This window comes from Anolis carolinensis, unplaced genomic scaffold (assembly GCF_035594765.1).
Source record: "Anolis carolinensis isolate JA03-04 unplaced genomic scaffold, rAnoCar3.1.pri scaffold_12, whole genome shotgun sequence".
NCBI classification, from domain to species: Eukaryota; Metazoa; Chordata; class Lepidosauria; order Squamata; family Dactyloidae; genus Anolis; species Anolis carolinensis.
Genome location: NW_026943823.1, coordinates 8,266,774 through 8,294,726, shown reverse-complemented (window position 1 = coordinate 8,294,726; position 27,953 = coordinate 8,266,774). Strand labels below are relative to the sequence as shown.

At 41.4% G+C, this 27,953-nt stretch overlaps 1 protein-coding gene across 3 annotated transcripts; it reads left to right on the top strand.

Annotated features, from left to right (window-relative positions):
• Positions 1-89: 89 nt before the first annotated feature.
• LOC100563049 (interferon alpha/beta receptor 2) lies at positions 90-27,197 on the top strand. 3 transcript variants are annotated; one of them, XM_016997600.2, is made up of 7 exons: positions 90-2,849; positions 9,732-9,855; positions 11,753-11,946; positions 13,490-13,656; positions 20,810-20,948; positions 22,062-22,204; positions 23,267-27,197. In XM_016997600.2, exons 1-7 carry the CDS (start codon positions 2,648-2,650, stop codon positions 23,960-23,962), a joined length of 1,665 nt encoding a protein of 554 aa, XP_016853089.2. In that variant the 5' UTR covers positions 90-2,647; the 3' UTR covers positions 23,963-27,197. The 3 variants fall into 3 exon arrangements, with proteins under 3 accessions (XP_016853089.2, XP_008119338.2, XP_062819828.1); XM_008121131.3 differs by having other exon boundaries at positions 11,750-11,946; XM_062963758.1 differs by having other exon boundaries at positions 11,750-11,946; positions 23,499-23,789.
• The last annotated feature ends 756 nt before the right edge of the window (positions 27,198-27,953 follow it).

Sequence of the window (27,953 nt, the reverse complement as noted above, 5' to 3'; positions counted from 1 at the left end):
AGGCATTGTATTGTGGGTAATTCAGGAGTGTGGTTGGACTAAGCCACGTCATGGGAGTGGCAGAGGCTAAGTAAACTATTGGGGACAATGCTTTCTGAGTCTTAACCTCTTTCTTTTTTGGGCGGTTAAGTAAAGGATTGAAGCATTTATTAGCCTCCTCACCTGCTTGACTATACACATAATAAAAGGGAAAATATGTATGTATGTGTGTGGTTGGGATGTCCACTTACACAGATAGACTCCCACTCCCACAAATAGCTCTAACTCCCACTACTCTGGAGACACCAATGGCCCTCCCTCCAATGACATTACAGCGAGCGCCATAAACATGTCCAAGAGCCCTACCAATGTCCTACACAAACACCATGCTGCCCAAGTGAAAGCTTTAATACAGGGACCATGTCATCCTAGATGTTCTGTTTTTCCTCCACCACAGACATCCCAGTGTTTCTTACTCTCTCCATTGGTGTGGAATTTGCATGACCCCACCCATTGCCTCTCCCATAACCCTTTCCTATTCTTTTCTATGGCACACAGCAAACAGAGGAATTAATTGGCAACTGAACATACTGGAAGGGTTTGGGGAGAATTCACCATGATATATAGGAGTTGTAGGTAGTGGATGTATAGTTCACCTGCAATCTGAGAACACTCCGAACTCCACCAATGATGGACCTGGAACTAATGTCGCACACAGAACCCCCATGACCAACAAAAAATACTGGAATTTGGGGAAAATAGACCTTGACATTTGGGAGTTGTAGTTGCTGGGATTTATAGTTCACCTACAATCAAAGAGCCCCTTGAACCCCACCAATAATAAAATTAGGCCAAATTTCCCACACACAAAAATACTGGTCTCTGGTGACCCCTCTGAACCCCACTGTCCCCCCCCCCCAGGGGTCCCGACCCCCAGGTTGAGAAAGGCTGCCGCACAACAAACACAAGTAAATACCCCTGCCCAGATCCCAAAACAAATGTGGTTTTCAATGGCTTCTCTGTGTAACCTGACATGGTGGTTGTCAGCGTAGTCTAGCACTTCTGTGTTTTCAAATAGATTTGCAAACAGGATCTGCAAACCCCACCTCCTCTAAGGTGACTGAAACCACTGACATAGGGAAGCTGATGAAACACAACCTACAAACTATTTACAGACCCACTAAGAAAATGCAACAAATGCTACATTGAGCAAAGGATCGGAGCGATCCTCTCACTTCTGCAGGAGTATAATAATAGTAATAATAATAATAAGGATCGAAAAATCAGCTGATGATCCAAAATGCAGACTGTGCAAGGAAGCTGACGAAACCATTGATCATATCCTCAGCTGCTGTAAGAAAATCGCACAGACAGACTACAAACAGAGGCACAACTATGTGGCCCAAAGGATTCATTGGAACTTATGCCTCAAGTACCACCTCCCAGCAGCAAAGAACTGGTGGGATCACAAAACTGCAAAAGTATTGGAAAATGAACACACAAAGATACTGTGGGACTTCCGAATCCAGACTGACAAAGTTCTGGAACACAACACACCAGACATCACAGTTGTGGAAAAGAAAAGGGTTTGGATCATTGATGTCGCCATCCCAGGTGACAGTCGCATTGACGAAAAACAACAGGAAAAACTCAGCCGCTATCAGGACCTCAAGATTGAACTTCAAAGACTCTGGCAGAAACCAGTGCAGGTGGTCCCAGTGGTGATGGGCACATTGGGTGCTGTGCCAAAAGATCTCAGCCAGCATTTGGAAACAATAGACATTGACAAAATTACGATCTGCCAGCTGCAAAAGGCCACCCTGCTGGGATCTGCGCGCATCATCCGAAAATACATCACACAGTCCTAGACACTTGGGAAGTGTTCGACTTGTGATTTTGTGATAGGAAATCCAGCATATCAATGTCTATTTCAATCTTGGCCTTGATTGCCTTTGTCCTGATGTCTTGCTCCTGGGCTGCAAGGATCAGGCCTTCTGTCTCCTTCTTCAGGGTCCCATTCGTGAGCCAGAGCCAGGTCTTCTCCTTATCAGCTTTTCCTTCAATTTTGTCAAGGAACTTTCCATGCAATGCTTTGTTGTGCCAGCTGTCATCTCTAGTTTGTAGTGCGGTTTTCTTGTACTGGTTTTTTGTCTGCTGTGCTTTGAGGAGTTTCTGATGTTTGACTTCAATCAGAGCAGGTTCTTCACTTTGCTTTACATATTCTGCCAGGGCATGTTCTTCTTCTTTGACTGCTTGTTTTACTTGTAAGAGTCCTCTGCCCCCTGATCTTCTATTATTATTAATGTAATAATAAGTTTATTGCATACTGTGCAACTGCAAAGTCAATCAGTGATGAATAAATCCAAAGTAAAAAACAAAACACAACAAATTATGTCATCTCACCATTATAGTCCCTGTCATAACAACCTATCAAACTGGATTGTTGAACAGAGTTCTTTTTCCCTGCAGAGAAATGAACTTGATCCAGAATTTGAGTGTCATGCGAAAAGGAGGCAGCTGTGACAGTCCTATTTTCACCTGGAATCACCTGATCCATAGTGATCTGCTTTAGTTGCATTGACTGGCCGCTTACGTTCCACACCTAAGTATTGAACGTAACCACCAAAGCCATCCCTTATTGCTCCACCTCCAGTTTGCTTGGTAAAGAATGCACTCACTAATCCTCCAGAATCCGGTAAGGTGGGGTTACCTGAGGAATCCTCTTTGCTTGTTTCTTCCGTGTTGTGACTCTGGCTGCAATGTGGGGCCTGAAGGTAGACGCAAGCCAAGCCGGGCCCCGCAGCAAAGATCCATGGCGGTTGCGACATGGATTGTTCTCCTACTCCTCATTGATCGCTCCTTTCAGCAAGGTCAGTTTCTGGTTCTCAAGTTGGCAAGGAAAAGTCTTTGGCCAGCTTTATCGCTTACCTTCCCAATCACTAACACCTGGGGAAAACACTTGCTCTTGTGTTTGAGGAGGAAGAGGGGATTGAGATAAGGTTTTTGGTAGGATCTTTCTGATCTTCCAAACGATGGAAAGTGCCAGGTAGGCAAGTATTCCTTATTATAAACAAGGGTAGTTAACCTTTACTTTTAATAGACAGAACAAGGTGTCAAAATATCCATATGTTGGGGATAAAGACACAAAAATGTGCATCGTATCTGTTATGATTGAGCCTCGTGGCTCTGTTTCTGACAGGCGTGGGCGTAAGACTCCTCGAGAGTCGGATACTCTCGAGGAGCGAGAGAGAAAAAGACTGCGAGACATATTTGCAGCACCCTCTGACGAAGAATCTTTCGAGGGGTTCACGGAGAGAATGGAGGAAGGGCTGGTTAGCTCAGAGGAGGATGAGATGGATTGGACTCGGGTAAGGGAGGAATTGGGGGCCACTGGCCATGATGGGGCAGAAGATGAATGGGGACCTTCAGGATTAGACCCATGGCTTAGCTGGAGGGATGGGACGGGATCCACAGCTGGAGATGCTGTTGGGCGTAGTCAGAGGTGTTCCAGCTCTGACGAGGAAAGTGATGAGGAAACGCCCGGGTTAAGGAGGGCAGCTGACAGTGATGAAGATTTGTAACTGGCATAAAATGGGGCTTGGGAGCAATTGCAAATTGCGTCGGGCAAGGTAATCTGGGCAAACGCTTGGGATTCGTGTGTGTGTGTGGGACGCTTCCCTGAAGACTTGTGTGCTTTCCTGTGCTGAGACGTAAGTTGATTGGAATCCAGGGTCAGACGGCGGGAGGGATTGTGTGGGCATTTGTTTGTGCAAACCTGTGCTTACTCTTATTAGCTTGACCTTCCGTCGTCTTCTTGACGGACGCCATCTCCTGCTTTGAGAACTCGGACTGAACTGACCACGGCTTGTCTTCCCCCCTTCTTGGACTTGGAAAAACTACAAACGTCTGCTTCTGGCTTTGATCTACGGAACGGAACTGGTCTACTCTACTGCTAAAATCCCTGGCTGATTTGTTCGTGTTGGAATCCTGTCTGCTGTGTGTGTGTGTGGGAGCGACGCAAGTTACTCTAAACACAGTGTTGGCAGCAGAGAGGTATCTGCTGCCAATTAGTTGCATTCTTTATCTTTTGTTCCTTGGCTTTCGTTTTGTTTATACCCAGGCTGAAGAAAGCAGTTTGTTTTTACCCGGATTAAACTCCGGTTTAATCCGGTTTATCTTTTGAACATTTACTTTTGCCCCTTTTTGCTCCTAAAGGCAAAAATTGCCTGGCCCTTGTGTTTTACGGGCATTTTTGAGTTCTGTAATCAAATAAACTCTGTTACTTTGAATCTTGTGGCGTTCTGTCCTTGACAGATTGCCCGACGCCCATAAAAGGTTTATTGCAGCAATAAACCCGTCAGGAAGACGATGGATGAGTTAAGGGTCAAATTAGACCAATTGCAAACGGCTTTTACCGTTAGCCAAACCGCTCATGCCGTGAAAGGACATGTTTTGACTCCTGAACGCTTTGACGGAACCAGGTGCAAGTTGCCAACCTTTTTGGCACAAGTGGAGCTTTATTTTTCTCAGCTCAGTGCTCATGCTTATCCTACAGACACTAGCAAAGTGGCCTTTATTTTGAGTTTGTTGACCGGTCCCGCAGGACAATGGGCCACTAATTTAATTTTGGGAAATGACCCAGTCAAGGACAATTTGAATAATTTCAAAAAGTTGTTAACTGATACTTTTGGGGATCCTCTCCGCACGGAGAACGCTGGGTGGGCTCTGTATCGGTTGAAACAGGGAAAGGGGACTGTTTTGGATTACTTAAATAAGTTTAACCTGTATCGCCACCAGCTGGATTGGGGGGAAAATGCATTCATGCTTTTATTTACTGCCGGGTTAAGTGATATGCTCCAGGATGAATTAGCACGCTTGGAGCCGGCTGAAAGCTGGGACGCCTTAGTAGCTAAGGTGCTGCGTTTAGACGCAAGGTTCGAGGCTCGTAAACATTCAAAAGCAATGTGTGCGCCACCCATGCATGTAACCAGGGCACCTGTGGTGATGGGGGAAGAGCCCATGGAGCTTGGGGTCTTTAAAAAACTGTCTACAGAGGAAAAGAGCCGTAGGAGGCAGCTGGGCTTGTGTTTGTACTGTGGGAATGCTGGGCATTTTGCCAAAAGTTGTAATGTGAAACCTTCCCAGCTTTCGGGAAAAGGCCAGCCCTAGTGCGACGTGAGTCCAACGCACTAGGGCTCCTCAAGCAGTCAACTGAGGGGAGGAAGCATGTTTTCGTACCCATTACATTATCTGTTGGGGGAAGGGAACTTGTTTCTACTTTGGCACTGCTGGACTCGGGGGCCACGGTCTCTTATGTAGATATTGAGTTTGCTAAGAAGCATGGCATTCCTAAGGTGCGCAAGGCATGCGACGTGTGGGTGGAAGGAGCAGATGGGAGACTGCTGGAGACTGGGGTGGTTAACCAGGAAACCTCAGCAGTAATGTGGGAGGTGCAGGGAGTAACGGGAACGTTTGTGTGGGATATTACGAGCTTGCCTAGATATGATGTGATCCTGGGGATGGATTGGCTAGCTGTAGTAAACCCACAAGTAGATTGGGCAACACGTAAAGTGATTTTAAAGAGGCAGGACTGTTGCACTCTAAATGTTACTCATTCTGATATGGAGGGAGTGCCTGCTGAGTATGGGGAGTTCTCTGATGTATTTTGTAAAAAAGAAGCGGACAAATTACCACCGCACAGGCCATATGATTGCGCCATCAAGTTGGCAGAAGGTGCGAAACTGCCAGCAGGGAGGCTGTATGCCTTGACTGTACCGGAAAGGCAAGCTTTGCGGGAGTTTCTAGATGAAAATTTAGCCAAGGGGTTTATTCGCCCATCTAGTTCTCCAACTGCGGCACCAGTATTCTTTGTAGCCAAAAAGACTGGGGAACTTAGGCTGGTCTGCGACTATCGGATCCTAAACAAATACACCATTCGGGATAGGTACCCGCTCCCTTTAATCTCGGAACTGTTATCAAGGGTGCAAGGGGCTAAGGTCTTTACCAAGCTTGACCTGCGGGGGGCCTATAACTTAATCCGTATACGGGAAGGGGATGAATGGAAGACGGCATTTAACACGTGTTTCGGATGCCACGAGTTCCGAGTCATGCCTTTTGGGCTTTGTAATGCTCCTGCGGTCTTCCAGAGGTTCATGAACGATGTGTTCAGGGACCTAATTGACCAATTTTTAGTGATTTATTTGGATGATATCTTGATTTTTTCTAAGGACGAGAAAGAACATCGTCAACATGTCAAGCAGGTTCTGCACCGACTGCGGGCTAATGGGCTTTTCGCCAAGGCTTCCAAGTGCGTCTTTCATGTGCCTGAAGTGGAGTTCCTAGGTCATGTAGTGTCAGGTAGGGAACTTAAAATGGACCCACATAAGGTTGACGCCGTCAACTCATGGCAGGAGCTGAAGACTAAGAAGGATGTACAAAGGTTCTTAGGTTTCGCTAATTACTACCGGGAGTTTATTCCGAATTTTGCAAAGCTCACGGTACCTTTGACGCAGCTTCTGCGCAAGAAACAGCCATTTGTGTGGGGGCGGGAAGCTCACGAGGCATTTCTACAACTTAAGTCTAGTTTTCAATCGGACAACATACTAACCCATCCTGATGTTGACAAACCGTTCGTGGTAGAAGCGGACGCTTCTAGCTACGCGTTGGGGGCTGTATTGTCTCAGAAGGATTCCTCAGGGACCTTGCGTCCCTGTGGATTTTACTCGCGGCAACTAACACCCTTCGAGCAGAACTATACCATATGGGAGAAGGAGTTGTTGGCGATTAAGGTAGCGTTTGAGGTGTGGCGGCACTGGCTTGAAGGGGCACGGCACCAGATCGTGGTCAGGTCTGATCATAAGAACTTAGAGCACTTGCAAACAGCAAAGAAGTTAAACCAGCGTCAAATCCGCTGGGCTTTGTTTTTCTCCAGGTTTAACTTCAAGGTGCAGTTCGTGGAGGGGAAGGCAAACTTGCGGGCCGATGCTTTATCCCGCAAGCCAGAATTTAAGACCAATGAGCAGGTAGTATGTCAGACCATCTTGCCTACTGCCTCGCTGTGTGTTGTAGATAATGAGCTCGGGTTACATGACCAGATCCTTGAGGCTCAGAAAGATGATGTGTGGACTCAGGAGCAACTGATGTTGCTCTCAGCAGGTAACCGTACCATACTGCCGCATCTCCAAGATCAAGACGGGGTATTGGTGCGTAGGGGGCAGGTTTACGTACCAGTGGGGGCCCTCAGGTTGGAGGTGATTAGAGCCCACCATGACGAACCCATGGCTGGGCACTTTGGCAGGTTCAAGACCGTACAGCTTATCACCAGGAGCTACTGGTGGCCAAAGATGCGGCAAGACATTCTGCGCTTTTGTGACAGCTGCGCCGTTTGCCAGCAAAGTAAGACGCCTGTTGGGCGCCCTAGAGGGTTGTTGTCGTCTTTACCTGTTCCGGAGAGGCCATGGCAAATCATTTCCATGGATTTCATTTCAGATTTGCCTAAGTCTGGGGGTTATACTTGTATTTGGGTGGTGGTGGATTTATTTAGTAAACTGGCTCATTTTATTCCTTGTTCAACCATTCCGGCGGCCCCTACGTTGGCCTTACTATTTACAAAGCACATCTATCGCTTGCACGGAGCACCCGAGGTGATTATTTCCGATAGGGCTCCGCAATTTGTGTCACGCTTTTGGAAACACTTCCATGAGTGCTTGGGGACTAAGTTAAACGTGTCGTCCGCCTTCCATCCGCAAACGGATGGACAGTCGGAACGGGTTAATGGGCTCTTAGAGCAGTATTTGCGTTGTTTTTGTTTAGATCAACCCACGGCTTGGGTGAAGTGGTTACCGGTGGCGGAATTTGCTTACAACAATGCGGTGCACACGTCTAGTCAGCATACGCCGTTTGAGCTTACTTATGGCTTTCACCCACGGGGAGGTGTGGCGCCGTCGACCAATGTGGTCTCTTCGGACCCTGTGTACCGCTCTACGGAAATGGCTGCATTGCATGATGTTGCCCGTCGCTTACTGTTGGAAGCTAAGGCAACGCAGAAGACTCAGGCTGACCGCCACAGGCAGGCAGGGGAGGAGTTGGAAGAAGGGGATGTGGTGTGGTTATCTTCCAAACATATTAAACAGGCTGGGGGAAAGTTTGCGCCTCGGTACTTGGGTCCCTTTCCTATCGTTAAAAAGATTTCTTCTGTTGCGTTTCGTTTGCGTTTACCGTCTAGTTTAAAGGTCCATCCAGTCTTTCATCGTTCGCTGTTGAAACTTGATACCTCTAGTCGTCGTGGTGCTATAGCGGAGGGTATCACTGCCACTTCTCCGCCATCGGGGGAGGAGGCCTTTGTGAGAGGGGATAGTGTTATGATTGAGCCTCGTGGCTCTGTTTCTGACAGGCGTGGGCGTAAGACTCCTCGAGAGTCGGATACTCTCGAGGAGCGAGAGAGAAAAAGACTGCGAGACATATTTGCAGCACCCTCTGACGAAGAATCTTTCGAGGGGTTCACGGAGAGAATGGAGGAAGGGCTGGTTAGCTCAGAGGAGGATGAGATGGATTGGACTCGGGTAAGGGAGGAATTGGGGGCCACTGGCCATGATGGGGCAGAAGATGAATGGGGACCTTCAGGATTAGACCCATGGCTTAGCTGGAGGGATGGGACGGGATCCACAGCTGGAGATGCTGTTGGGCGTAGTCAGAGGTGTTCCAGCTCTGACGAGGAAAGTGATGAGGAAACGCCCGGGTTAAGGAGGGCAGCTGACAGTGATGAAGATTTGTAACTGGCATAAAATGGGGCTTGGGAGCAATTGCAAATTGCGTCGGGCAAGGTAATCTGGGCAAACGCTTGGGATTCGTGTGTGTGTGTGGGACGCTTCCCTGAAGACTTGTGTGCTTTCCTGTGCTGAGACGTAAGTTGATTGGAATCCAGGGTCAGACGGCGGGAGGGATTGTGTGGGCATTTGTTTGTGCAAACCTGTGCTTACTCTTATTAGCTTGACCTTCCGTCGTCTTCTTGACGGACGCCATCTCCTGCTTTGAGAACTCGGACTGAACTGACCACGGCTTGTCTTCCCCCCTTCTTGGACTTGGAAAAACTACAAACGTCTGCTTCTGGCTTTGATCTACGGAACGGAACTGGTCTACTCTACTGCTAAAATCCCTGGCTGATTTGTTCGTGTTGGAATCCTGTCTGCTGTGTGTGTGTGTGGGAGCGACGCAAGTTACTCTAAACACAGTGTTGGCAGCAGAGAGGTATCTGCTGCCAATTAGTTGCATTCTTTATCTTTTGTTCCTTGGCTTTCGTTTTGTTTATACCCAGGCTGAAGAAAGCAGTTTGTTTTTACCCGGATTAAACTCCGGTTTAATCCGGTTTATCTTTTGAACATTTACTTTTGCCCCTTTTTGCTCCTAAAGGCAAAAATTGCCTGGCCCTTGTGTTTTACGGGCATTTTTGAGTTCTGTAATCAAATAAACTCTGTTACTTTGAATCTTGTGGCGTTCTGTCCTTGACAGTATCTTTACGAACATGGGGATTATGTTAATTTGACAGAGGAATGGCTAAGTCAACTGAAACCAATACTTCCATGTGATACTGTTAAGAGTTACTTCCTCATTGTGAACCTTGCATGCCATGAATTCTGACTCTTATTGCTGTCTGGGAAACCCAGTAATAATTTTATATCTATTGAGTTTATGAGAACTTTGTGGATCCATGAATCTGTTCTCAATCAGGTGTCTTTTCTGTTCCGTTCTTTAAGGAACTTGGCTTCTCCCACCACAGAATGTAACATTATCTTCTGAAAACTTTTACTCCTTCTTGACGTGGAACCCAGCTCCGGACGCCACCAGAAATACTCAGTATGAAGTGGAGAGGACTAATGGGTATGTTGGTGCGTCATTCCTGCCTCCTTCTCCCTTTATTTCTGGACATGGAGAACCTATTGATTTCAATTGTTGTTGGCTTCTGAAGGCCATTATTCTTCATAACCACTAGCCATGTTGGCTGAGGCTAGTGCAGGCATGGACAAACTTTGGCCCTCCCGTTGTTTTGGACTTCAACTCCCATAATTCCTAATAGCCTGGCTGCTTCCTGCCTGGGGGAATCCTTTGTTGGGAGGTATTAGATGGCCCTGGTTGTTTTCTTTCTGGAATTCCCGTTTTCAGAGTGTTGCTCTTTATTTACTGTTTGGGTCAGGGGTCCCCAAACTAAGGCCCGGGGGCTGGATGCGGCCCTCCAAGGTCATTTACCTGGCCCCCGCCCTCATTTATAATATAATATTTTTATATCAGTTTTAATAATATAATATATTATATATACATATGATATTGATAATATTATTATTTTATACAATGTAATACTACTAATAATACCATATAATAATATTAATTACATGTTATATATTACATATAATATTACAGTATAGTGGTATAGTTCAATCTAGTAATATATAATGCTAATATTGTGCTATGCTAATAATAAAATATATTGTTTGTACATACAGCTGCTCTGAGTTCCCTTCGGGGTGAGAAGGGTGAGATATAAATGTAGTAAATAAATGCAGTAAATAAATAATTAATTTTAGACTTAGGCTTAGCCAAAGTCTGACATGACTTGAAGGCACACAACAACAACAACAACAACAACAATCCTAATTAACTTGACTATCTCATTGGCCAGTAGCAGGCCCACACTTTCCATTGAAATCCTAATAGGTTTATGTTGGTTAAAATTGTTTTCATTTTTAAATATTGTATTCTTTCGTTGTTGTTGTTGTTGCACTACAAATAAGACATGTGCAGTATGCATAGGAATTTGTTTGTATTTTTTTCAAATGATAATTCGGCCCCTCAACAGTCTGAAGGATTGTGGACTGGCCCTCTGCTTAAAAAGTTTGGGGACCCCTGGTCTGGGTTATATAGGTGTGTGGTAGGGCCTTGAGTCTACACTGCCATATAATCCAGTTCAAATAAGATAATATTCATTTTATAGGCAGTGTGGAAGAGGCCTGAGTGAGCTCTATTGTGACTGTGGGTTGCTAGGAGACAAAGTGGGCGGCACCTACCCTTCTAACTAGCAGCAAGGGGGAAAAATGGCTTTTCCTGGTCCTCTAATTTGGACTTTATTTTTCTAGGGTTTTTTGTTTGAAAGACATATTTTGGATGACTATGTCTTTTGTGGCCAAATTTGGTGTGATTTGGTTTGGTGGTTTTGTTGTTTACTCCATAGTAAAAAGAACATTACATTTATATATACAGTAGAGTCTCGCTTATCCAAGCCTCTGGATAATCCAAGCCATTTTTGTAGTCAACGTTTTCAATACATCGTGATATTTTGGTGCTAAATTCGTAAATACAGTAATTACAACATTACATTACTGCATATTGAACTACCTTTTCTGTCAAATTTGTTGTATAACATGAAGTTTTGGTGCTTAATTTGTAAAATCATAACCTAATTTGGTGTTTAATAGGCTTCTCCTTAATCCCTCCTTATTATCCAAGATATTCGCTTATCCAAGCTTCTGCCGGCCCGTTTAGCTTGGATAAGTGAGACTCCACTGTATATAGATTAGTTTTTCCAGGAATGGCATCTATTGTTCCTAGCATAACTCCAGTCCTTCTAAAAGCAAAAACTTTTTAATCACCGCTCCTACCATTCTTTTAATTATTTTTTCCAACTCTACTGATGGATAATGATAGTCCTCTCATAATAACAAATCCTGATATTTGCCTTAGGTAAGGATTCAATCACAGGATTGTATTTTCTGTTCTTAAGTAGCAGATCCTTTCGTGATTGGATCCAAGTGGCGTCATGCGGAGAAAACAACCTGAAACCCACTCAAAGGTGCCAGCTTCGTCTCTCAGAACTTCCCGGTAGTTTGTTCAACTTTTATAAAGCCAGGGTGCGAGCCAAGCTTGGAGCCCGTTTGTCTGAATGGGCCATTTCAGAAAGTCTGCAATTGTACAAAGGCAGTGAGTATGCTTTTTTCTATGAAACCATGAAAGCGCTGAGCTGCTGAACTTGCGGACTGAAAGGTTGCAGGTTCGAATCCGGGGAGCAGGGGTGAGCTCCCGCTGTTAGCCCCAGCTTCTGCCAACCTAGCAGTTCGAAAACATGCAAATGTGAGTAGATGAACAAGTATGACTCTGGCGGTAAGGTAACGGCGCTCCTTGGAGGTGTCTATGGACAATGCCGGCTCTTCGGCTTAGCAATGGAGATGAGCACCAACCCCCAGAGTCAGACACAACTAGACTTAATGTCAGGGGAAAACCTTTACCTTTAACATGAGGGGGTGGAGTTTTGCAAGGCCTTTAGCCTTCTTTGCCAAAGAATGCTGATGCCTCACCAAACTACAAATCTCAGGATTGCATAGCATAGAGCAGAGGTCCCCAAACTTTTTAAACAGGGGGCCGGTTCATGATCCTTCGGACCGTTGGAGGGCTGGACTATAGTTGGCCACTGAGCAATAATAATAATAATAATAATAATAATAATAATAATAATAATAATAATAATAAATCCAGCATATCTATCTTGTTTGCTGTGTCATACAATAAAACAACAACAACAACAACAACAACAAAGAGGGTTGGAAGCGACCCTTTGGGCCATTGAGTCCAATCCCCTTCTGCCTTTGTGCTCCGAAAGCACAAGCAAAGCACCCCTGACAGATGGCCACCCAGCCTCAATGTTAATAATAATAATAATAATAATAATAATAATAATAATAATAATAATAATAAAGAGGGTTGGGCCATTAAGTCCAATCCCCTTCTGCCTTTGTGCATCAAAAGCACTAGCAAAGCACCCTTGACAGATGGCCACCCAGCCTCAATGTTAATAATAATAATAATAATAATAATAATAATAATAATAATAATGTGATTTTGTGATATGAAATCCAGCATATAAATCTTGTTTGCTGTGTCATAAAATATAATAATAATAATAATAATAATAATAATAATAATAATAATAATAATAATAATGGTTGTAAGAGAAGAAGAGACCCCTTGGATCATTTAGTCTAACCCCCTTCTGCCCTTGTGCCATGGGGGCCGGATAAATGGCTTCGATGGGCCGCATCCGGCCCCCGGGCCTTAGTTTGGGGACCCCTGGCATAGAGCCATGGCCATTAATTTGGAGATGCCATCCCTCAAATAGAGGATCCAGTTGCAGCTCCTGAAGCAGATTTCCCTTTGGCTTTGGCTCTGCACTAAGATGATTGTGAGATGAGACTCTAATGTGCACCATAGGTTTGGGAGTTCCTTTAGCCAAAAAAAGGTGAGCATTGGATTCAAGTAAATGCGGTATATCTTTGCAGCAGCACATTGTTAAACAACAGCTTTAGCTGCCATTAAGTGGCGAAAACTCACAGCAACCCAGTAATTCCGTCCATGAAAGCCTTCAACAACACATGATAGAAAGCCTTTGCTGCTTTTCCAGACACAGGTTCTGAAATCACCAGGATCATTGACAAGGAGCCCTTGAGTCCCTTCTCTTCCTTTGTCACAGGTGTCCTCGGTCCTCTGGATCTGTTTCTGGCCGTCGCAGACCAGGATCTGACCGTCTCAGTTTTGTTGCCCCAAATGCCACTCAATAACACTGTCAGGAGAATCATTGCCTCCCTTCTGAAAGTCCGCATCATCCTTAAAGAAGAAGGTGATGACAACACCAAGGAAGTAAGGCTGCATAAAGATCTACTGGTGGAGGATTGATCTTTTATTTCTGTTTCAGAAGTCTTTAAGCCGCTCCTCATGGGGCTTGTTCTCCAGACCCTTGATCATTTTAGTCACCCTCCAGCTTGTTAACATCTCCCTTCAATTGTGGTGCCCAGAATTGGACACAGTGTGGTTCCAGGTGTGGTCTTTTAGTCAGGAAGAATATGCCACCGAAACAGAGCGTTTTGGCGGACCCGCGGTTACGGGGGTTAGTGAGGTTTCCGTATCCGTGGTTTGGAGAAACTTGGTTCTGTTCCCCCCAGGTTGCCTATGGAGGTCCCCTGGGTTGGCCAGTGGCTTCCCACGGCCCCAAAAGGTAGTTTATAAGGTTTTTATTGTTATTTTTGGAAGAAAAAGGACACAAAGTATCAGAAGGCAGGAATAAAGTTGCAAGTTAGGAAACATTTTATTAGGGGATTTGTTACAAGGTTGGGGTTAGGAAAGAGATCAGAAGAAGCATTTGAGATGAGTGGCTGCAGACTGGATCACGTTCCCACCCCATTCCATCCAATTGTGGGTCTTGGGACCTGTGGAACTCCCTGCTGCAGGTCAGATTAACTTGAAAGCAGGGGGTGATTGACCTCTCGATATCAGTCTGATCAAGGCAGAACAGAGGGGGAGTATGACTTCTCTGGATCTAGACAATTATTTTTATTTATCGTATCAGAAGCAAACCAAGGGTACAGTTGTAATGTATTTAAAAACATAAAGTTAAAAACTTGGCATGATACTAAATATCCTTTGATCAGTAGCTGGCCACTTGGAGTGCCTCTGGAGTTGTTGTAAGAAGATCCTCCATTGTGCATGTGGCAGAGCTCAGGCTGCATTGTAATAAATGTAATAAAGCCAAGCCCACTAGGCAGCCCCATGGCAAAAAAGTTTGCCCATGCTTGATCTAGACCAGGGGTCCTCAAACTTTTTATGCAGAGGGCCGGTCCACAATCCTTCAGACTGTTGAGGGGCCAAATTATCATTTGAAAAAAAAACCCCAACAAATTCTTATGCACACTGCACATATCTTATTTCTAGTGCAAAACAACAACAATAACAATGAAAGACCAATACAATATTTAGAAATGAAAATAATTTTAACCAACATAAACCTATCAGGATTTCAATAGGAAGTGTGGGCCTGCTTCTGGCCAATGAGATAGTCAGCTTAATTAGGATTGTTGTTGTTGTTGTTGTTGTTGTGTGTCTTCAAGTCAATTCAGACTTTGGGTGAGCCTAAGTCCAAAATTATTTATTTATTTATTCATTTACTACATTTATTTACTACATTTATATCCCACCCTTCTCACCCCGAAGGGAACTCAGAGCAGCTGTATGTACATACAATATATTATATTATTAGCATAGCACAATCTTAGCATTATATATTACTATATTGAACTATACCACTATACTGCAATATTATATGTAATATATAACATATAATTAATATTACTATATGGTATTATTATTAGTATTATATTGTATAACATTATAATATTATTATCAATATCATATGTATATACAATATATTATATTATTAAAACTGATATAAAAATATTATATTATAAATGAGGGCGGGGGCCAGGTAAATGACCTTGGAGGGCCCCATCCGGCCCCCGGGCCTTAGTTTGGGGACCCCTGATCTAGACAGTAGGCTCCTTTTGCGACATAGACCACTGCCTCGACCCCTAGCTCAGTGTTGGAGTCCCAAAATATTTGACAATAATGAAAAGTTTCTGAATGCCAGCCACTTACACAAATCTGTTAGCAACAACTTGCAGTGTTTACGGTAGATTTTGCAACAAATGCTTCAGCCATACTCCACTAAAAGGAAAATACCGTATAAGCCGACCTGAATATAAGCCGAGGCACCTAATTTTACCATAAAAAAAACTGGGAAAACATTGACTCCAGTATAAGCTGAGGGTGGTAAATTTCAGAAATAAAAATAGATACCAATAAAATTACATTAATTGAGGCAACAGTAGCTTAAATGTTTTTGAATATTTACATCAAGCTCTAATTTAAGATAACTGTCCAACTCTGATCAAATCATTATTCTCATCTTCTTCAATGTAAATGTGCTTATGTATCCTTTTAATAATAATAGAGTAAAATAATACATGTAATAATAATAATAATAATAATAATAATAATAATAATAATACATGAAAACAATACAAGTACAGTCTCACTTATCCAACATAAGTGGGCCAGCAGAATGTTGGAAAAGCAAATATGTTGGATAATAAGGAGACATTAAGGAAAACCCTATTAAACATCAAATTAGGTTATGATTTTACAAATTAAGCACAAAAACATCATGTTATACAACAAAGTTGACAGAAAAAGTAGTTCAATATGCAGTAATGCTATGTAGTAATTAATGTATTTACGAATTTAGCACCAAAATATCATGATATATTGAAAACATTGACTACAAAAATGGCTTGGATGATCCAGAAACTTGGATAAGTGAGGATTGGATAAGTGAGACTCTACTGTATTTGGGTCTGGCTTTCAATTGCATATGGTAAATGTTTTCTCCTACACTTTGTTCATTTTTAATTCCAAAACGTAATCTACTTTCTGGATAGCCCTCGTATAAAACAGCAACACTTATCTCAGTGACAGATAATGTATGTATGTTCCTTTTCTGTTATCGGCTCAATAACATTTCATTTTATTTGGCTCTTAAGAACCCCCTATGTATTGAAAACATTGACTACAAAAATGCATTGGATAATCCAGAATGTTGTATAAGTGAATGTTGGATAGGTGAGACTCTACTGTAATAATGAATAGAGTAAAATAAATGCAATAATAATAGTAATAATAGTAAGACCAGAGTGAAATAATAAATGTATTAATAATAATAATAAAAGTAGAGTAAAATAAATGTAATAGTAGCAACAATAATAGAGAAAAATAATAAATGTAATAATACTAATAATAATAGAGAAACATAATAAATGTACCATATATTCTCAAGTATAAGCTGACCCAAATATAAGCCAGCCAGGACCCTCACCCGCGTATAAGCCGAGGGGGGCTTTTTCAGTCTTTAAAAAAGGGCTGAAAAACTAGGCTTATACTCGAATATATACAGTAATAATTTATTTTTCTATCCCACTTCTATCCCACCACAGCCTGTTTAGCATGCCTTGCAAATGCTGATTTGTGATCAGTAAATGTTTGATTTACTTGTTCATACATACATGTAGGTGTACAACCAAAGATTCTGAGACAACTTTGATTTTTCTTGTTGTTTTTAAATGTTAAGGATGGCTCTTTTTTCCTTTTGAGGTAGGAAAGTAATCATTTAATTGATGGTGTTTTATGTAATTGCGTTGTGTCCTCCTCCCCACAAAAATCTATGGGACTCTATTTTACAATTTTTCTGTTGTTATATTTATTTATTTATTTATTTATTTACAGTATTTTTATTCCGCCCTTCTCACCCCGAAGGGGACTCAGGGCGGATCACATTATAACACACATAGGGCAAACATTCAATGCCCAATATCAAGCCAATATTGTAATCTTTACGGAATGAGGCAAATTGGAGTTGAACACTAATACTGAAAAGTGCCTAGTGCTTGGAAGCAAAAACTCAAAATCCTCACTTAAAAAATTAAAGCATTAGTAAAACTCATTATATAATTTATTTACGAGAAATAGTTTTCCAAAATATACTTCTATTGGTAGATCCCTCAAAGGATATCTATACAAAATTCCTTAAACCTAAGATCAAGTCAAGGGGTGCTGTGGTTTTTAACTTTGAATATGTTTTAATTGATTTTAACTGTGGATTTTTAAAATACTGTTTATATTTAATTATTTTTTAATGTTTGCATATTTGTACATTTTAAATTGTATGCTAATACTTTTATGCTAAGCTGCTTTGAGTCTTCTTTGGGAGAGATAAAGCGGGATATTATTATTATTATTATTAATAATAATAATAGTAATTATTATTATTATTATTATTATTATTATTATTATTATTATTATTACTAGCTGTGCCCAGCCACGCGTTGCTGTGGCAAAGTGGTGGTGGTATTGGTTATAAATTGTTGTGTAATTTTTATTTGACGTTACTTGTATTTTTTAATTACTTTTATTGTAAGTTATCTTTTTATTTATTATATTTTATTATTTTATTGTATTATTTTTTAGTTATTTTCTGTTATTATAGTATTTTATTGTATTAATTTTTTAGTGTTTTTAATTATTTTTTAGTGTTTTTTATTATTTTTTATTGGGTTGCTAGGAGACCAAGTTGGAGGAGCTTAGCCTTCTAACTGGCAGCAATTGGATAAAAGAAATTATTGCTCTCCCTCTAATTAGGACTTTATTTTTCTTTTCTTTTTGTTGTATCAACCTAGAGGCGTGGATGATGGGTTGTGTTGTCAAATTTCGAGGTTGGGGGGCCCTATAGTTTTGTTGTTTTGTCGGTCGCCGTGATGCCATCACTCTTTTATATATATAGATTATTATTTTATATACCTATATGTCTGGGTTCACATAAAAAAAACTTCAGGCAGAAAGGGGTCCCAAGAGGAAACATTTAAGAAGCCCTAGCATAGACAAGTCCTGTGAGAGAAAAAAGAAGGAAGAAAGAGGCAGAGGGAAAAGAGACACACCACACAACCTCTGAGGATGCCTGCCATAGATGTGGGTGAAACGCCAGGAGAGAATGCTTCTGGAACATGGCCATACAGCCCGGAAAATGCACAATAACCCTATTGATTTTAAACCTGTCTGGCCAGGTGTGCTGTTTGGAGAGGAGTGGGAACTGGGCTTACAGGTTTGGCAGCCAAACAACCTCTGCTATTGGGGTGTGCTTGGCCACTTTCAGCCCTCGCCCGCCCAGATACTTGTTGAAAAGAGGCTGTGTATGTGTGTCTGTCTATGCGTGTTTGGCTTGCATGTTCTCTTGGAAAGGGACCAGTTAAGGTGGCACTGTAGGAGTCAGGCAACAGCGGTGAATGCTGAAGATGTTGCAGGAGATGGAGGCTTTTGGGGTTGATTTTCTTGTCCCTTTCATCCTGTAGAGATGTGGCAGGGAGGAATCTTTTTATCCCACCGCTGCCACCAAGTTGTGGAGATGTCAGGCAGAGAGGAATTTTTTTTCTTTATTCTCTTATTCTTTCTTATTCTTATTCACATTAGATGGTAGTGTTACTTAGTTTTGAATATAGGTGACAGAGACTTGGATATTGAAGAACAAAAACAAGTTTATCTCAGGCACAGAGCTTAGTGGTTACAGTAACTTCTTTAAAGGCACTTAGATAATGGTTGCAAAGTTATTAACTGATCACTTTGGATCTAACTGGGATTGCTTTCCCTTCCTACTCAGACTCTACAAATAAACCTAAACAAGTCACCTAACTTGCTTAATTTAACACCACTAGAGATCTGAGTTCCCCTGGTTTCCCTAACCTGGAACCAGTGTCTTCCCTGTGACTAAAATCACAGACTATGATTTAAACCTCCCTGTGATTCCCCCGATCACAGACTAAACTGTTTTTTAAAACATTCCCTCTTTTTTCTTCAAACGGCGGTTGGCTCCGCCCTCGTTACTATGGCAGCCTGCCTCAGAATGCTGAGCTGGTTACCATCCCCCACGCACTGGTGACTAATACTTACCCTTTTAAACATAGTTAAACCTGACTTTTAAAACGAAATTAAACATGACATCTATAAATCAAAATAAAAACACACTTCTTTACAATCCATTCCCCTAATAGTGAGTATAGGCATACCTCAGTTAACAAAGCCTCTTACAAAAAACCCCCCCTTCCTTTGCACAAAGTATATTTATAGAAGTCCAGCCCAGCACTCCTTTTCTTGTTCTCTATGTAGCCGGAAGTTAGGACCCAAGTCTAAACATGGCATTCATTTATATTTCATGCACATCTTATATAGTTAATTATTTTAAAATCATTTTGTGCATGGAAACCATCGTAAAAAGCAAAAGCATCAGCCACTTATGCAGACAATTTTGGATTTCTGAGTACAGTAGAGTCTCACTTATCCAACATAAACGGGCCGGCAGAACATTGGATAAGCGAATATGTTGGATAATAAGGAGAGATTAAGGAAAAGCCTATTAAACATCAAAATAGGTTATGATTTTACAAATTAAGCACCAAAACATCATGTTATACAACAAATTTGACAGAAAAAGTAGTTCATTACACAGGAATGCTATGTAGTAATTACTGTATTTACGAATTTAGCACCAAAATATCACAATGCATTGAAAACATTGACTACAGAAATGCGTTGGATAATCCAGAATGTTGGATAAGTGAGACTCTACTGTATTTTGGAATCCCGAATAAGAGATACTCATCTTGTATTGCCAAGGTACAAACTTCACACTTGTCCACTTGTTACTGTTTTGATAACATGTCTAAGGCTCTGGCTTGAAACTTGGCCTTTGAAATTCAGAATTTTATAGCAGTCTAGGGGAGACCTGAGTTTCCATGAGCCAGGATAAATTTATTTATTGTTTGTTTGTTTATTTATTTATTTACAGTATTTATATTCCACCCTTCTCACCCCGAAGGGGATTCAAGGTGGATCACAATGCACATATACATGGCAAACATATGACATATAGACAGACACAGAGGCAATTTAACATTTTCCAGCTTCTGGCTTCATGAGGGTATGCTCGATTCCGGCCACAGGGGGAGCTGCCGCTTCATCGCCCACTTGTGACACCGAGTCCTTGATGGAGTACTTCCTCATCCCTTTCTGCACACTGCTGGAAGTTTTTAATGGTGTTGTAGATTAGTTAAATTAGCCTCCCCACATAAAGCGGTACCTAAATTTTTTACTTGACAGATGCAACTGTCTTTCAAGCTGCTTAGGTCAACAGTGAGCTAGGCTATTAAATGGTCGGGAGCTCAATCCAAACCGGACTTTGATGAATAAACATTTTGGGAAGATGGTAGACTACCATTTGTGGCTCAGGTATAGAAAATAGATATGTGTATCCTGGCTTCAGGCTATGCCACCTCGCCTCTCCTTTCTCTATCATGTTGGTCTGTGGTTATTTGCTGTTTTTAAGTGTGCATGTTAACATCGAAACATTTACCTCCTTTAGATAACTATGAAACTCAGCACAATGAATCACACATTTGAGAGTTTGAAACCAAATGCAAACTACTGCATCACAGCTACAGTGAAGGACCAGCAAGCAAAGGAGGCTGTGAAGTGTATCAAGACGCCCAGGAAATCCGCATGTAAGAGAAATGGATGTCAATAATACTATTGCTTGGTTTTAGCATACTGATCTTTCCCCATTAACTACAATTATATGCTGCCAGTCCTCCAGCATGTTCAAGGGGTCTTCTCTTCTTTAACAGAGAGAAGATTTTGCTACTGTTATGAATCGTAATGTAAATAATCTGATATGCAGAATGTACAGTAGAGTCTCACTTATCCAACACTCGCTTATCCAACATTCTGGATTATCCAACGCATTTTTGTAGTCAATGTTTTCAATACATCATGATATTTTGGTGCTAAATTTATAAATACAGTAATTACTACATAGCATTACTGTGTATTGAACTACTTTTTCTGTCAAATTTGTTGTATAACATGATGTTTTGGTGCTTAATTTGTAAAATCATAACTTAATTTAATGTTTAATAGGCTTTTTCTTAATCTCTCATTATCCAATATATTCGCTTATCCAACATTCTGCCGGCCCGTTTACGTTGGATAAGCGAGACTCTACTGTATTTTCATTCACTGGATCAAATTTGGCACAAATACCCGACATGCCCAAATTTGAATACTGGTGGGGTTACTGTGGGGATTGATGTTGTCATTTGGGAGTTGTAGTTGCTGGGATTTATAGTTCACCTACAATCAAAGAGCATTCTGAACTCCACCAGTGATGGAATTGAACCAAACTTGGCACACAGAACTCCCATGCCCAACAGAAAATACTGGAAGGGTTTGGTGGGCATTTATTTATTTTATTTATTTATTTACAGCATTTATATTCCGCCCTTCTCACCCCGAAGGGGACTCAGGGCGGATCACATTACACATATAAGGCAAACATTCAATGCCTTTTTAACACAGGACAAAGACAAACAACATAGCTCTGAGCGGGCCTCGAACTTATGATCTCCTGGTCAGTGATTCATTGCAGTTAATTGCACTGGCTTGCTCTCCCGTCTGCGCCACAGCCTCGGGCATTGACCTCGAGTTTAGGAGTTGTAGTTCATCTACATCCAGAGAGCACTGTGGACTCAAATAATGATGGATTTGGACCAAACTTGGTACAAATATTCAATATGCCCAAATGTGAACACTGATCCATTGCTCTTAACCTTTTTCAGATGATGACCGGACTCCCTTGGTCAAAACACTCATCGCTCTGCTTGGGTTAACCCTTTTGTGTCTGCTTGGAGGAGCCTCCCTTAAGCACCTTAAGCACTATCTCTACCCAAGCTCTTCAGAAATGGTCTTCCCCAAATCACTGGTGAGTGATTTTGTTCCACATTATGGGATTATTTTGTCCTAATTCTCTCCTGATGTTTCATCCACATCTATGGCAGGCATCCTCCATAGATGTGGATGAGGTTGTGAGGTCTGCTGGAAACCAGGCAAGTGGGGTTTATATATCTGTGGAAGGTCCAGGGTGGGAAAAAGAACAATTGTCTGTTGGAGGCAAGTGTGAATGTTGCAATTAATCACCTTGATTAGCATTGAATAGCCTGACAGCTTCAAAACAGGGGAATTCCAGAAAGGAAACAATCAGGGCCAGCTGACACATCCTAACAAAGAATTCCCCCAGGCAGGAAGCAGCCAGGCTTTGAAGCTGCAAGGCTTGTTAATGCTAATCAAGGTGGCCAATTGCAATATTCACACTTTCCTCCAACAGACAAGAGTTCCTTCTCCCACCGTGGACGTTATTCCACAGATATATAAACCCCACTTGCCAAGTTTCCAACAAACTTCACAACCTCTGAGGATGCCTGCCGTAGATGCAGGCGAAACGTCAGGAGAGAATGTTTCTGGAACACGGCCATACAACCCAGAAAACTCACAGCAATCCAGAATGTTTTTCGTAACTTGGGGACTGCCCTTATTGCTTATATTATTATTATTATTATTATTATTATTATTATTATTATTATTATTATTATTATTTTATTATGACACAGCAAACAAGATAGATATGCTGGATTTCGTATCACAAAATCACAAGTCGAACACTTCGCAAGTGTCTAGGACTGTGTGATGTATTTTCGGATGATGCGTGCAGATCCCAGTAGGGTGGCCTTTTGCAGTTGGCAGATCGTAATTTTGTCAATATCTATTGTTTCCAAATGCCGGCTGAGATCTTTTGGCACGGCACCCAGTGTGCCGATCACCACCGGGACCACCTGCATAAATTATTATTATAAATAATAATAATAATAAATATTTTATCATTATTATAAATTATTATTATTATTATTATAAATTATTATTATTATTGGCTCATTTTGGGGTGGGGTGGGGATTTACATTGGACTGATGATCTGCTCATTGTCCACAGACATTTGTGAATATGAACGCATTGACTTTGAGGTCCTTCTTTGAACCGGACGATGGTTCTGTCACTTCTCTCTCAATGCTGGAAATATTACCTTCCAACAGTATTGCGATGACAGAGCAGGAAGGATCCCAGATCCAGATGGATAGAGGCGGATGGGTCTACTGTGCCAATGGCTTATATCCTGACAACATGGACAATGAGGATTCTTCCCTGTTTCCATTTGCTGTTGCAGACTCCCTTTCTTCCAAAGAGCTGCTGGGAAATGAACTTCAAACACAATGGGCATATAGTACTTCTCAGGAGCTCTTGGGGTCTTTTGAACATCTACCTCCTGCAAGATCTGGATGTCCCCTTTATGGTTTGGGAACAGTTTCCTGGGAACTGACAAATAAAAGCAAGGATAAAAACAGAGAGAGGAAGTGTCCATCTCTAGGCAGGACTGATATTCCCCTTAGTTCTGTAAAGCTCCAGTCTGAGTTGGACGTACAAAGGACTTACGTTACAGTGAAAGATGGAGGTGTCTACGCAGAACCTTTCCTCCCACAGGCCTCTGAGTCACAGACTCATCCAGGACAGAGCCATTCATCCAAAGACGGGAAGCTTCCTGACAGATCCGACCTGGAAACAAGGGATAGAAACACCATCTGTTTCTCTGGCTATGAATGTCGCCCACCCATTCTTCCTTGTGAATTGTAGTTCCATAGTGTGGAGTTGTCAGGCAGGGGGAAGAAAACTTTTTTAAAAATCCTACCTCTGACACCGATTGCGGAGATGTGGAGGAGTTTCTATTAATTAATTATATTTATATTATATATCCGCTGCCACCATATAAAGATGTTTTTATAATGCTGCCACCAAAGGTAAAGATGTTTATAATGTGACTACCAGATGTTAAGGGGATGATCAACTCTTGCCACCACTATTGGAAGATTTAGCCACTGGCTACTTAGAGAGGAGACTTTTAAATCTTTATTTTTCTTTCTTCTTCTTTATTCTGGATGTGTGCATATATGACAGACTGAGATGTTTGAGAGAACAATAACAAGTTTATTCAGGCACAAGCTTAATGGTTACAATAACTTCTCCTCTTGGTTGAGGCACTTAGATTAACAGTTGCGATAACAGAATGAGGTGTTTCAAACTTCTTAAAATGTCACTTCTTTCTTTACTGCTCTAAACTGCAGTCACCCTGTGAATTTCAGTCACAGGCTATCTGTTCCTTATCTGGAAACAGACTACCTTAAAATAAGTCACCAAACGTATTTTAAACTGACTCAAAAACCAAACATTTGAGCCTCCCTGATTCTCCAACTGAGAATCAGCCTTCCCTGTGTCTCAACAGAACACAGACTCTAAAATAAACCTTCCCTGTAGTTCTCTGACCACAGACTGACTGACTGAGTTTCTTTTCAAACAGTATTTTGTTACAGTATTTCTACCCCTCCCTTCTCACCCAATAGGGGACTCAGGGTGGCTAATAATAATAATAATACAATATAATAATATTGTATAATATAATAACATTAATTATATATTATATATTAAATGTAATATTACTAATAATATTATGGTATAATGGTATAGTATAATATAGTAATATATAATGCTAATATTGTGCTATGCTAATAATATAATATATTGTATGTGCATACAACTTGTAAACTGCTCTGAGTCCCCTTCAGGGTGAGAGAGGGTGGGGTATAAATGTAGTAAATAAATAAATAATTGTTGCTTGGGTTTTTTTATTTTTGCACTACAAATAAGACATGTGCAGTGAGCATAGGAATTTGTTCGTTTTTTTTAAATGATAATTCAGCCCCTCAACAATCTGAGGGACCATGAATCGGCCCTCCACTTAAAAAGTTTGGAGACCCCTGATATACAGTATATAAAATGCAAAACAAAAAACCATTTTAAAAGCTTTCTTTGGCACAGTTATCTTTCAAAGAGCTTTCTGTCTGATATGTCATTTTTGCTTATAATGTAAATAGATGAACAAATACAAAGCTTTTCCAGTAATACTGTTTCGGTGTAGCAAGCATATAAACAAGTTCATCACTGCCAACATGCGAGTTGTAGCACTGACCTATAAATGATTGAAGCTTTATTAAATATACACAGAAAACCAAGAAGGTTTTTCTTTCCAGAGATGAGAGAGAAGGAGTAACCCTCAGGCAAGACAGAAATAAGCAACTCATTTTGGATTGTAGTCGAAAAAGCAACCTTTCCAAGCCCTGCTCTCTTTTGCTTTGCAGCAATCAGATTAGTGGGATGCCAGTAAGAATTTTTCATCCCAATGGCACTTGACATCCAATAAATAAAAGCAAAGAGACCAGCAACTGTTAGAATGGGAAACAGATGAAGTATATGTCAAGGAGGTAATGATAAAATAGGCGTGGGATGTTGGACGTGTTACCAGGTGAGTGTACAGCGGAATCAGCAGTGTGCAGTTAACACCATGTGCAAAAGACTCAGACCAGGCAGAGGAATTGAAAGAACAGAAGGAAACTTTACTTGTTGCGTTGAAGTCAAATAAACAGTTCAGCAATCATACAATGTCCATGTAGTTGCATAAGATCAATAACCAATCAATCAGCATTCAATATATATACAGCATAGCATATTAATCAGCTACTTGACCGTAGCCAGAGAGCCTGTCTTGTTTATGTGCTCTCTTTCCAAGCTCAAATTCCAACTGACAAACCAACTGACAAAACCAGCCATCTGCCATCAAACTGATACATTGTTGTTTTAGGCGTGGCTTAGCTCTCTGCAAAGCTGAGCTCTTTTACAGAGATCTCCTGCAAACTTCTTTGCAAGGATTTCTTTACACACACACATAGCAATTTGGCGCAATAGGACGTACGATAAATATGATAGAATGGGAAGAGTTATGGAGAAAAAAACAAAAATATACATATGCTGTCGAGATGGAGGAGAACTGGTATAAGATGTTCTTCAGGTGGTATCTTACTCCAGAGAGACTGAGCAAATTTAGTAAAGGAAAAGGTAACGGCAAATGCCGGAAATGTAAGAAACACAAAGGAGACTTTATACATATGTGGTGGGGATGTAAAAAAGTAAAAAAATATTGGCGGGAGATCCATAAAGAGATTGTGATGACTCATGGGCCTTGTAGTCCCACTCCTAGTGTCCCTGTGGCAGATGAGGAGGAAAACATGGGGTTTTCTCCGGATCAACAACAGCCGGAATCCTTCCAGATGCCTGATGTTGATGTTCTTGCTCAAGATCCAATTAAAACAGACCTTGAGCAGCTCTCACCTCCCTTCGCTAGGAGACAGTTCTTTGCTGCAGACAGGGGAGTGAAAGAGCGGGTTCGCAGGAGTTTAAGAATTGCAGCCAAACAAGACACTGATTAGCCATGTTTCCCCTGGGAAAATCCAGGGAGTCTCACATCTGGAAAGTTGGGTTTCGTTTCCTATTCTCTAGGGAAAGAGAGTGCTGGACACCTGTTTGGCGGGAAAACGAGACCCAGTTAAAGGTGCCTGGCACGGTTGATTCTGTGCGGAGACAACAGAGCAGCTTCAGGAGTGATTTCGTGTCTCTAGCCTTGTGTGGACTTTGCAAAGTCCGCAAATCCAGTTTCCTTGCCTTGCCTATTCAAGAATTCAAGAATTGCCTTGCCTCGTTTCTAGTCACGGACCTTGTTCCTAGAATCAAGTTTTGTTTCCAGCCTTGTTGTGGATTTTACCTTGGACCTTGGAAGACCCTGGACAATTCCCCTCACTATTGCTTGGCAATAGTGTGTGTTTCGGTTTATTGGATTTTATCTTTGGACTCTAATATCATTTAATGGACAAAATCTTTCTGGACTATATTTGACCTTATTTGAAAGGTCTGCCTCTGGACTATATTTTCTACTTGTTTTTATTATTCTTATATATTTTCTTAATAAAGATATTAGATAGTTTATTGGCCTCCGTGTATGGTTCTTGGTGCTCCGCTGCCTTGAGCGTGACAGAGATGGAGAAAATACTGCAAAAAAAAGTTTGCGCTAAAACCAGAGTATTTCCTATTAGGAATTACAGATTTCCAGATGGACATCAATACGAATAAGCTGTTTGTATATTTGGTAACTGCCGCTAGGATTTGTTTAGCACAACTATGGAAAACTCGTGAAACTCCTGCCTTGGAAAAATGGTATCTAAGAGTGATAGAGCTAAAGAACATGGACATTTTAACACAAATAGTATCACAGAACAACACAAAAAGGCAGAGGACAAATTGGAGTAAAATGGACCGATATCTAGAAAAGATAAACAATTAAAAAAACAAAGAAAGAAAATTATTAGTAGAACAATATAGAATAGGGAAAGACAACAACCCAAGGCCAGTGGAACTATAATATCCAATGCTGGAAAAGGAATAGATAGGAAGAAAACTGAACCTGCTAAGCAGAGGACCTGGAAGATGCTACAAAGACGTTTTTGCGGGGGGATGCGGTGGGTACACCCTTTTTTTTTTCTCCTCCCTTCTTTTATGGAATACTTCTCAGACTCTTTACTTAGCTCATTTTGTAAAATGTGTTCCCTTACTTTTTATGTATTAATAAAAGCATTAATAAAAATATTTTTAAAAAAATAAAAGCAAAGAGAGAGATGGAAGAGTGGTAGAAATACCGGAAATAAATAATAAATAGAAGTTGTTCGGGCAAGATTCGGAAAGC

What these genes read in the sequence shown, in the direction of transcription:
- LOC100563049 (XM_008121131.3), top strand. Translation starts at nt 2,648, where the DNA reads ATGCACTCACTAATCCTCCAGAATCCGGTAAGGTGGGGTTACCTGAGG. An exon ending in GTGATGACAACACCAAGGAA is followed by an intron (nt 13,657 to 20,809) that starts GTAAGGCTGCAT and finishes TACCTCCTTTAG; the next exon opens with ATAACTATGAAACTCAGCAC. An exon ending in GACGCCCAGGAAATCCGCAT is followed by an intron (nt 20,949 to 22,061) that starts GTAAGAGAAATG and finishes AACCTTTTTCAG; the next exon opens with ATGATGACCGGACTCCCTTG.